Source organism: Gobio gobio (assembly GCF_949357685.1).
Source record: "Gobio gobio genome assembly, chromosome: 11".
NCBI lineage: Eukaryota > Metazoa > Chordata > Actinopteri > Cypriniformes > Gobionidae > Gobio > Gobio gobio.
This window is the reverse complement of record NC_137104.1, coordinates 17,302,831-17,315,239: the sequence shown is the minus strand read 5'-3', so window position 1 is coordinate 17,315,239 and position 12,409 is coordinate 17,302,831. Positions and strand designations below refer to the sequence as shown.

Sequence of the window (12,409 nt, the reverse complement as noted above, 5' to 3'; positions counted from 1 at the left end):
TCCATCTTCATCCACTCTAAGCGTTCCCACAGCTTTATTACGACACAGAGAAAATTACACATCTAACGGCCGCATTAGGGTCCATGGAACATGCTGTTAGTTATTAAGATAAGACACTGAATGCCTCCAGGATGTAGAATACTAATTTTAGTGCTTACAGGTATAGCGTATATCTGCTGCACTAAAACGCTTAGAGATAAATCAAGTGACAGCACCCACATAAATACACAAAGGCTATGTTCAAGTACTCTTAACTAACACCACTTTCAATCAGAGGAAGGTGAGACATGCACTAGACAAGAAAACAATTTTTCTTATTTTCTTCTCATATAATAGAGTTTCTGTCAACTCTATAAAGGAGGTCATGCCCATTTGTTGAATGCAAAGGAGGTAATAAGGCAACCCACCTTCTTGGTTTTGTCCATGGCTTTAAGTATAGATACGTTCAGGTCTTCCAAGGCAGCAAGGACATTTTCATATTCTCCAAGATGCTGAGAGAAGTATTCTAAGAGAAAAGAAAACCATTTCAAATATTAAAAAACGTATGACAAGGGGTTTCATAAAAGCTCTGGCAAAAACATCCACAAATTTCAGAACATCATTTGATATAATGTCATATTTTGTTATTGTGTGTAATTACATTTATGCATTAGCATAGAATTTGAATTTCTTGAATTATATTCTCTCTGTTCAAAGCAAAGTAGCATTTGAGACCTACTGTAATATTGGTGCATAAATTGCATATACCTAATGCAAAACGTACATATTACACATTGTTCCCTTCACTTAGTTTTAGAATTGTATTATACACCACCTTTGAAAAGTTTGGGGTAAGATGTTTTTGAATTGGATTACCACTAAACGTTACACTTATGCTCACCATGGTTGCATTAATTTGATGAAAAATACAATAAAAACATTAATATTGTAAAATATGATTTAAATTTAAAATAACTGTTCTATTTGAATATATTTTAAAATGCAATTCATTCCTGTGATGGCAAAGCTATCATTACTCCAGTCTTCAGTGTCACATGATCCTTCAGAAATCATTCTAATATGCTGATTTGCTGCTCATAATAAGATTTTTTTTTTATTAGTATCAATGTTGAAAAAAATGTGCTGCTTAAGATTTTTGTGGTAACCATGATATATTTTTTTAGGACTCTTTGATAAATAAAAGCCTTTACTTGAAATTGAAATATTTTGTAACATTACATGCTAATGCAATGTCATTACTGTCACTTTTGATACATTTAAAGGCACAGTATGTAAGTTTCGCTGCTAGAGGTCGCTTATTCGAACTAAAGGCACAGCTTGATGACGCCATGAATGATCGTGGAATCATTCGGAGTTGTAGTCTTGACTCTTCACCTCCACAGCCGATGGAAAGGAATCCAACGGACTCGGGCAGAAATCATGTTCATGAATGGGCGAATGTATTAAAGTTTATACATAAAGTTTATTAACGTTACAGTAGTTTGAAGCAGGGTGTGCCAAGAGCCTTTGGGAGCGAATGCTAATGAGAGAGACCTGCGCGAAACACAGCTTTTATTATGAGCTTTTATTATGCTTATGCGGCAGTCAGCCACTTCCGCGCTTTTTGTTGCGTATGTAGAGTAATGCAGCGCTGTTTTACATGGTTAAAACAATCATACTAAATACATTTGAGTGTGTTGAAAGTTATGTTAGTTGAACGTTAAAGGGGCACTTCAGTGCTGGGAAGATGAATGTGTATTTAAACTGTCATTTATGTAGTAGAAATGTGAAATTATTTTTGAATTTGGTGCCTTCTAGACTGAGAAAAGACAGAAAATGTGTTTTTGTCTCATGTGGATGAAAGACAACAACTCCCAGAATGCACTTACCTGCCCTACGAGTTATCCCTTGTCACTTATCACCACCCCCAACGTCGTTTTGATAAACATAGTAATAAAACAATTTCGTTCAGTTAGAGAATAGACGCTACAATTAAAAACCGAACGTGTCTTTTCAATAAAGTGTGAGTGAGCCGAACGAAAGTCAAGTAACAGACGCAGCAGCGGCGCGTTATCAGATCGCATGTGGAAGCTAAACTTTCATAGAAATTCATTGAAAAGTTGAAACACTTTGCTCCGTACCGCTCCGTTATGAATGCCCGAGCCGAGCAGCAGCGGGCGTGCGCATTTGAGCCCGATCTCACGAAAATGCGTATAAATAATACAAGTGTGCAATCTCGTGGAATATATACGCCAAAATGAGTTTTAGCGTGCATATGGTACGCCGTTTTTCGCGTGCATATGACACGCACTTTATGGTGTATTATACGTACAAACCCCCCACCGCCCACCCCCACCCTACCCAAAAGCGTGTCATATACATGCCATAAAGTGCGTATCATATACACGCAAAAGACTGCGTAGCATATGCACGTCAAAACTCATTTTCCATCACATTCCACGAGATTACACACTCATACTTTTGATACGCATTGTCATGAGATCGTGTTGGCATTTACATGCTGTGATTGAGATCCCTCCCCTGTGGGCGGGTTGAAAAAATGCGGAACAGCTCCTGTAGTCTCTAGGCTCTGGCCAAAAATCCTCAGATGACACAAAATTACGATATGCTTCATCTGAGGATTTTTTCCAGAAATAAAATGCATAATTCTCTCGTCTCACGGGGATGTGAGGGGGAAAAGTACCATAATTCGAATATACTACCGGGTTTCTACTGATACAAAGCTTAATGCTAAATCACTGAAGTTACCCTTTAAGTTATGTCACTTTGTGTTCGCTCAGTGGCTGGTATGAGAGACTTAGTTCTTAATCTAGACATAGTATATCTCGATATTAGAATATCATAATAAAAACAGGATGACTTAATGACTGTTGCTAAATTACTTGCAATTAATTAAACATATTGGAGAAATCTCTCTCTGATCATGCTATGTTAGCCACTTGACAAAATATTGTCGTCTCTACAGCATGGTAAAAACGTTACTCGCTGTGAATCAAGATAACAAGCGATTCAAACAATAAGACTAACCGTGTTGCACTGTAGGCCAAGTTTTCTGTTGATAAATGTATCCAAACAGATGCTCGCCTGTCTAATAAAATACATACTATATTAAAGCGTCATTGGTGTTTCCATGGTTTCTACGGAAATCAAGGGTAGCGCGGATATGACATCATTGACAGGCGACGCGAGGACACGGTCTGTAACACTGGTTAACATTTGGAATAATGTGAACAAAATATATAACATTGTTCTAGTGGTTTTTGGATATTTTCATCTAAAATTCTAACCTATTGTGCCTTTAATGCCCTGCAGAATAAAAGTACTATTTTCTTTTCTTTTTTTAAAAAATCTTACTAATCTCAAACTTTTTAAAAAATATTTACAAGCCAAACATAATTTTAATAGAAATCATTAAAAAAAAAAGATACCTGAGGCAAAACCCTATGGATAGGCAGTCTATAAATGAGCCTCAAATATCCTATTGTTAACTTCAGTATTTGTGCGTGCCTCAAAACCATTCCCTTTATAACAGGGTTACTGGAAAACCTTTGACAGTCTTTAGGGTTCTTGCAGGATCTTTTGGGTTCCTCAGTGAACTGCCAAATGGTGCCTCAGGTATCTTTTCATCACAGCTGTGAACATAAAACCACAGTAATATTATCAATAAAAAGTGTTAACACTTACCACACAGCTCATCCGTGTCCACATTCCTGTAAACACACCATAAACAGACATGTTAATTTCATTTCTTGTTAAAAGACAGGAATGTGTCTAAATGGGATCTAATGTTCTGTGCTGATTTCAAGCTATGCAGACAGCATCATGCTCAAAGGCAGGTCCTTTAGGAGTGCAATGTTTGACTAATGAGAGCGGGTCATCTTTAGACAGCTAGACTCTAACCCTGCATAACACCCACCAGGCAAACACTGAGTTTATAAAAAAAAATAAAAAAAAGATTCAATGTATGTTTAAGAATCTAAAAATAGGTAGCCTATACAGAGAGGAAAATAAGTATTTGAACACCCTGCTATTTTGCAAGTTCTCCCACTTTGAAATCATGGAGGGGTCTGAAATTGTCATCGGAGGTGCATGTCCACTGTGAGAGACATAATCTAAAAAATAAATCCAGAAATCACAATGTATGATTTTTTAACTATTTATTTGTATGATACAGCTGCAAATAAGTATTTGAACACCTGAGAAAATCAATGTTAATATTTGGTACAGTAGCCTTTGTTTGCAATTACAGAGGTCAAATGTTTCCTGTAGTTTTTCACCAGGTTTGCACACACTGCAGGAGGGATTTTGGCCCACTCCTCCACACAGATCTTCTCTAGATCAGTCAGGTTTCTGGCCTGTCGCTGAGAAACACGGAGTTTGAGCTCCCTCCAAAGATTCTCTATTGGGTTTAGGTCTGGAGACTGGCTAGGCCACGCCAGAACCTTGATATGCTTCTTACACAGCCACTCCTTGGTTATCCTGGCTGTGTGCTTCGGGTCATTGTCATGTTGGAAGACCCAGCCTCGACCCATCTTCAATGCTCTAACTGAGGGAAGGAGGTTGTTCCCCAAAATCTCGCAATACATGGCCCCGGTCATCCTCTCCTTAATACAGTGCAGTCGCCCTGTCCCATGTGCAGAAAAACACCCCCAAAGCATGATGCTACCACCCCCATGCTTCACAGTAGGGATGGTGATCTTGGGATGGTACTCATCATTCTTCTTCCTCCAAACACGTTTAGTGGAATTATGACCAAAAAGTTCTATTTTGGTCTCATCTGACCACATGACTTTCTCCCATGACTCCTCTGGATCATCCAAATGGTCATTGGCAAACTTAAGACGGGCCTGGACATGTGCTGGTTTAAGCGGGGGAACCTTCCATGCCATGCATGATTTCAAACCATGACGTCTTAGTGTATTACCAACAGTAACCTTGGAAACGGTGGTCCCAGCTCTTTTCAGGTCATTGACCAGCTCCTCCCGTGTAGTTCTGGGCTGATTTCTCACCTTTCTTAGGATCATTGAGACCCCACGAGGTGAGATCTTGAATGGAACCCCAGTCCGAGGGAGATTGACAGTCATGTTTAGCTTCTTCCATTTTCTAATGATTGCTCCAACAGTGGACCTTTTTTCACCAAGCTGCTTTGCAATTTCCCCGTAGCCCTTTCCAGCCTTGTGGAGGTGGACAATTTTGTCTCTAGTGTCTTTGGACAGCTCTTTGGTCTTGGCCATGTTAGTAGTTGGATTCTTACTGATTGTATGGGGTGGACAGGTGTCTTTATGCAGCCAATGACCTCAAACAGGTGCATCTAATTTAGGATAATAAATGGAGTGAAGGTGGACATTTTAAAGGCAGACTAACAGGTCTTTGAGGGTCAGAATTCTAGCTGATAGACAGGTGTTCAAATACTTATTTGCAGCTGTATCATACAAATAAATAGTTAAAAAATCATACATTGTGATTTCTGGATTTTTTTTTTTTAGATTATGTCTCTCACAGTGGACATGCACCTGCGATGACAATTTCAGACCCCTTCATGATTTCTAAGTGGGAGAACTTGCAAAATAGCAGGGTGTTCAAATACTTATTTTCCTCACTGTATGTAGTGATGAATGAGAACACGCAAATTTGTTAAAAAGGTAAAATTTGTGTACTTTCACACTAACATCAAACAGAATTTTTATCAAGAGAAATATGCCAAATTGAACAGTAATTTCCATTAGAGTGACAGTGATTAGCGACAATCCTTTTTCCAGCACAGAGAGTTGAAGAATTTCAGCATTTGGCAGTTGTAGAAGCAATGACTAGATTCTTTGGGTTTCTACAAAACACTGGGTTAAAAACCAACCCATTTGGGTTGTTTTTAACCCAAGGGCTGGGTAAATATAGGACCAAACACATGATGGGTTAATTTTACCCATGCAGCAAAATGTTTTTTTGTTTTTTTATCCAAGCATAATGGGTTGAATTAATTTGTAGGCTACTATTATACTAGCTTTATATTATTAATGTTTACGGATTAACTTAAATCCTCTAAACTTTTTTAAAATACCCCACGCAATCACGTTTGCATGATAGCCTAATTCCTTTATTTTCAATCATATTTTACAGTATAGCATATTTGATATCGCTTTAATACATATTGCCTACATTTAAGCTTGTTTAACAAATATTAGAAGTACATAAACATTTAGAAGTAATTCAAGTGTAATCGACCAGTCTCTGTTATCCCGTTTACACCGTAACGGCGCTGGAGAACTTTTCAGCTTGGGAACTTCCTTCAGACCGCCGCCCTGCGTTTCACTCGTAGGCGAGATATGTTGTGACTAGCGCCATAACTTGTCCATAAACTAACAGTAAACAGCTCCGAGGACATATTTTAACATTCTACGTATTTATATTCAGTTTTTTAATAAAATCATAAGGCATCAGGCGTTTCCATCACGCGAAAGGACAGACGCCACACTTGACGTGTAAGCTAAAGAAAGTGACTCACGTCGCGCCCCCGTATGTTGCTGCATAAAATGAAATTATATACAGAATAAAAACGAATTTATAGGCCTAGATAAAATAAAATGTACACAAACCTGTATTTTAAAGAAGACATGCACCAATTTGACGGAGCGGAGAAGTTAACTGCTCTCTCCTGAGGTCGCAAAAAGCCCGCGAACCGCGATAAATTAGAGCTAAATTAGAGCTACTCAACCCCTGGGTTGTTATGTCTAACCCAGGATCTCAGTGACACAAAACTACCCAAACACTGGGTTATATTGTCTGACCAATTAACTGTGTAACACAAAAAATCTACCCAAATACCGAAAAAATTACCCAAAAAAGCTCAACCCAGGATTTAGAAAAAATAACCCAAGATTTTTAGAGTTGAGAGCAGTGGTTCCCCAACCTTTCCAGGAGGACCCCTACTTTAACAATCAAAATTATTAAAACGGCTCTAGAATGCAAATCAAATATTTATTGCTAGACTTGAATAAAACACAGAGGGCTTGGCATCACAGCTGAACTGTTAACTGACTGAGCCAGACCTCATAGCAGGAGGTAAAGCCTTCAATAAACATACAAAGACAACACATCAATAAGGCCTTAAGTACCACCAGCTGTACACTGTCAATAATTTTCATATTTCATCTCATATCTACTCTCTCCCCGAGACACCATAATAAGACAGTCAGGAAAAACAATCATGAGCTACAGGGACTGAAATTGTCATTAAAATGGGATGAAATCACTATAATTTAGTTTCTACCCATTTTAGTGGGTTGACATTTTTTCAATGTAGACTATACACATAAAAAAAAAAACCTGAGCTCTTCTCACGCCTGCGAGAAGAGTTGTGAATAATCCATATGAGAGAAGTAGAATTGCGATAATCCTTATACATGAGAGAGTAAATGCAGAACCCTAATCTTACAAGATTTTATATTGTTGTCCCTTTCATGAGAACAAAATAATCAGGTTTATACTTAATCACTATCTATCATAATGAACAATTGATGCTTGACCAGAAACAATTGTGCTAAGGGGAAGAGCCAACTATTATGTTGGCACAGGAAAGTGATTTCTCCTTTGAAATATTACATCAAACCAAATCTGCCCCGGCCACACAATGAATAGAAAATAAAATCAGAAGCACATTCTCATCAAACACCTACTACAAAGGGAGCATGTACTAGCCAGGAGAGCTGCTGCTATGGAAACCAAGATGACTTTAAGTGACATGGAATCATTCCACGAGAAGGTGAAAGCAAGATAAAGATCTGCCCTTTATAACATTTGCTACACAGACTTTCTGGTTGCTATTAATCACTACATCGACATATCTCTAAATATTGGGCTATATAGTTTTTATTTTGGGGTGAACTATTCCTTTAAATGTAGATTTGTTTTTCACACACAAAAAAATCATTTCTGCACAATTTAAAACCCTTTCATTTTCATTCAAGAAAATCTCAATATAAAGAGAAAACCAAACTAACTGCTTTATCTCTCTCAAACAAACACACACATCAACATGGACCATTGATGTGGCTGTGTCTAACAAGCCAGAAGCACGATAAGCATCAGTTTGACAAGAGTCCCCCGTGAGAGACAGCACACCCTCACCCTCAATGAATGTAACTCACAGCAGACGCTGTAATGACATCATCAGTACAGAGTGGTCTATGGTTGGAGGTCTATGGCAAAAATAAAAAGATACTTGAACCCCCATTTAGGGTTCTAATCTCTATAGTATTTGCGGTTATTCATGGGAGTTGATTCCAAAAAGAATAAATTCTTTGACTCAGGGGCATTGAGTGGGCTTTGAATCAGTTTCTTTCAGGTAAACTGACTCAGTTGAAGGGCATTAAACCCGACTGTGTCCATTAATTCACTGATTTGTTCATTACACCATAGGTGGCAATCAATTAACTTCTTTGAAATGAGTGAGTCTTTGAATTATTCATTTACTTGAACACATTCTTTTTTTTCTTTTTTCAAGTCTTAAAATTGATTCTAAAAACTTGGAATCAAGAGATATCAGCCCTATTCATATGTAACTGTTCATATGTAAAAGTGTTGTTCTAGCTTGTGTTGTAGTACTCGAGTCCAAGTCTAAGACCATATTTTTGTGGTCTTGGGCTTGTCATGGACTTGTTCTCGACTCAGACTTGATCCTCTTCAAGATAGGGTTTCACCAGCCATTCATAAGTCCACACTAGAGGCTTAGAAACTACTATCTTACTAATTTGGCTGCAAAATAGATCTATTTGCAGCCCTTTACTTTAATATACAAATCAAAATAAAATTGTGCGGTAAACACAAGCAACACTGAACAAAGAACAGAACAAACTGAGGGCAATACTGTATCTATATATAGCAAAACTGATAATCTAAACAAGGAGCAGGTGGATGTAATCAATCAAAAAGTGAGTAATTATGCAACAAATTAAACCATGACAACCAAGGAAACAGAAAGGAAACACAGGAAATTACAATGTAAAAATGAAAACAAAAGTCCATGAAAACAAAACTGAATGTGACGTAACGCCCCTCTGTGGTAGGCGCCTCCAGGCACTATGAGAGGAACAACATAAGCGATGGGTGTCTTTGTGTAGGAAGTGGTGAGGCTGGCGACAGTACAGACCATGATGTAGCTGTTGCTGGAAGAGACCATGGGGGAGCCGGCAGCATACAAGACCATGTGGACTCTGGTGGACTAAGAGTGCTTAGAGCGAGCCAGATAGGAGCCAGGAGGAGGATGACCCACGGCAGAATCGACAGAGAAAGGAGCTAGACCGGTGTCCAAGGGACGGAGAGAACAAGCCACACTAGAGGACCAGAAGGCCAAGGAGGAGCAGCAGTGGCCGAGGTGAAGCCAGGGTGCCGGAGGACTGAGGCGGAGCCAGTGCAAGTGCAGACTGAAGAGGAGCCGGAGGGAAGGAGGAGCCCAACCAAGCCAAAGGGGTGGAGGGACAAGGCCCAGCCGGAGGCCAGGATGTCCGTGGTGGAGACTGAGTGACGACTGACCAAGGTGGAACTAAACGGAGAGGGAGCCTGGAGGAGCCTACATGTCGATAGGCCGTGGTGAAGTAATGGGCTTGGAGGCCCGAGGTGGAGCCAGGGAATCCGTGCACCAAGGCAAAGCTGGGGGCCGGGAAGTCCCAGGCGGAGCCGTATCGCTGGGCATGAGTGGGAGCCATGGAGCTGGACGGGGACTGGTGTTGACTTGGAAGCCGGATGGGACTGGCAGAGACAAGGACAACTAAGGACTGGGCTGAACCAGCGGAGGCAAAAGAGACTTGAGACTGGGCTGAACCAGCGGAGACGTAGGATTGAAGTTTGCAAAACAAGAGCTTATTGATGCAGTTCACTCAATCTACTTTTTTATTTCAAACATTATTCCAGGTCAGAGGCTTCTTTAAACATTTAGTTAACATGTAGAGTTACATTTCAACTAAGTTTAAAGGTGCATAAGTGGCACTTTACGTCGTAACTAGGCTAAGTGGTTACTTATACACAGCTTGTAAACCAGCCCCAAGTCTTCACCTGAACTCAGACTCAAATGAGCTGGTCTCGACTACAACACCGGTCCTAGCACACATGTATTTTGATAGTCAAAACAATGAGATTCCTGCTATATGATTGTGTCTGACACATGAGGCAGCAATTGTCATTAGTATGCATGTTTAATTGGTTTGATTGTCATTAGTATGCATATTTGAATGATAAACAGCAATACTTACTCTGTGTTATGAGTGTCAATTGTGTGGAAAAGCTCCTTTAATTCATCTCCTGACAGAACACCATCTGAGAAATAAGCCTTGAACTCATCAAAGGACAGCTTCCCATCATCTTTTGAGAGGAAAATGTGGTTAAAAATGTGCCTTGAAAAACAAAATCTAACTCATTCATCATTCACTCATTCCTTCTAAAGTTCATCATCATCATCTTCAGACTATGACAACTTAGCTCATGCACATCAGATCTCACATGCACAAGATAATGTTTGCGACAGAGCTGAGGGGTCATGTTAGTTGGTGCAGACGCCCAGAGGTTTTCAAACAAACAGTGACAGGTGAGTCACGCCAGGCTATACTCAAAATAGCATAAATGTACTGCTGCACATGTGGTGTGCTATACACCTACTGATATACAATATGAAATAAATTTCGGTGAAGGAAACTCAAAATGAGCACAATATGAGTAAGAGGGAAAGAGATCTACAAAAATCCTTGTGACTGATACTATACGCATATATGACATGATAGAATCCAAGTATATATAGTGTTTACATACAAAATAATGTAGTGTTTACAAAAATTCAGCCTTTTTTTAAGATTTACACAATTTATTTAATATTAAAAGTCAAACAAATTGAATAATCCTTACGTATTTTAATTGAATAATTGAACCATCCATAATCAATTATTCAATTAAATTACATAAGGATTATTCAATTAAATTTAATGTAATTTTACTATAAAAAAAAATAATAATAAAAAAAAAGGCTTAATTTTTTTGGGAGTGTGTCATTGTACAAATTGATTAAGTTAAATTAAAATGCCATAAAATGTATTACATTATCATTTTATAATAACTGTAATATTAATCAATAATAATAATTTTAATAGGATTTCTCGAATATAACTTACAATTCTCCCCGTTCAGGTACATAAACTTACAATAATGTTTTCTTTAAGAACTTTTTAAAATGCAATTATCTTTAAATGAACAAAATATTAGTTGGATCACCAAAGTGTCTATCTTTGTGTTTCAATGAACTTAAAATTTCAAGGCAACCATCAAATAATTTTTTTTACAGTGTATGCTAAAGCAAGGGTATTTTTTAACATTTCGACCTATAGGAGGGGCGGAGCACAGTGACATTTATTTAGTATCACTCCATTAAAATATTGACTATAAGGCAACGTATGGACGGTCTAGTGTTTCCATGACAACAGAGCAACAGCATAGGCTGGGAATGGACAACCATTCAAACATATGGAGGCATCAAATATTGTGCACTAGTCTATAACAAACAGTTTATTATGCAGGTGAACAAATGCTCTTTAAAGACAGAAAGGCAATGCCTTACCATTTTTGTCAGCTCTTCTCAGTATCTGAAAGCAAACAGGACAATATCAGTTCATAGCCAGGAGAAATCATGCTGAGTTGATCATGTAAAGGGACTCTAGCACTGTAAATTATTTAGGTCGAGCCCTAAAAAGAGTAGAGATGAAAGAAAAAGTGATGATGGCTATGTTGACTTTGAACGCCCAGGCACACTAGCAGTCTGTTAAATAAAGTTCCAATTCACAGCAAGAATATTCACACTCTAAATATGGTCCGCTATAGGCATGCCAAGGCGATGCTGAATTTAGCTTCCTCCTTAGAGGAGTGAAAAAACTATGCCACCAATCTGTCAGGGACCGGTCTTTCCTTATTCCAGTATGATAATTACCAATACACACCTCATGTCCCAGGGGAAGCTCTTTAGACAGCATACTACAATTTAATTAGCAACTCAAGCTGCACTACATGTCTTTGTGGTTAAAGAAGATCTGCAAATATTATAGAGCAGAAAAGACACTATTTTATAACTAAATGTTAATGTGAATAAACTAATTAACACACTCCAAGACATAGCTTAATAACTGCAAATAAAAAAATGCACTGAGTAATATCAAGTGCATTACATAAGCCTATGAATATCACTTCAAGAGCAAGACCTGAGATCAGTTTATACCAACTAAATGCCAAAACATTTTTTAATGTTGTCAGTTTAGAACTGCACCTTGCTAGCCTATATTGTAGGAGTGTAATATATCGTGTTAATATATATCGCAATACAAAATTGCAACAATATATATCGTGGATAGTGCCAATTTGTTCCGTGGATAGTTCACCCACA

The 12,409-nt window shown here is 38.4% G+C and overlaps 2 protein-coding genes across 2 annotated transcripts in view; both read right to left on the bottom strand.

The window, feature by feature from the left end:
• The window catches only part of bzw2 (basic leucine zipper and W2 domains 2), a 440,416-nt gene that overhangs the window by 375,344 nt on the left and 52,663 nt on the right, over positions 1–12,409 (bottom strand). The window lies entirely within an intron of this gene.
• Positions 1–12,409, bottom strand: part of necab1 (N-terminal EF-hand calcium binding protein 1) — a 46,821-nt gene that overhangs the window by 32,549 nt on the left and 1,863 nt on the right. The window contains exons 2-5 of the mRNA XM_079829122.1: positions 11,594–11,618; positions 10,242–10,350; positions 3,685–3,710; positions 408–505 (exon numbers count right to left, since the gene is read on the bottom strand). Of these exons, the coding sequence (XP_079685248.1) occupies positions 408–505; positions 3,685–3,710; positions 10,242–10,350; positions 11,594–11,618 (258 nt within the window). The remainder of the gene's footprint in view (positions 1–407; positions 506–3,684; positions 3,711–10,241; positions 10,351–11,593; positions 11,619–12,409) is intronic.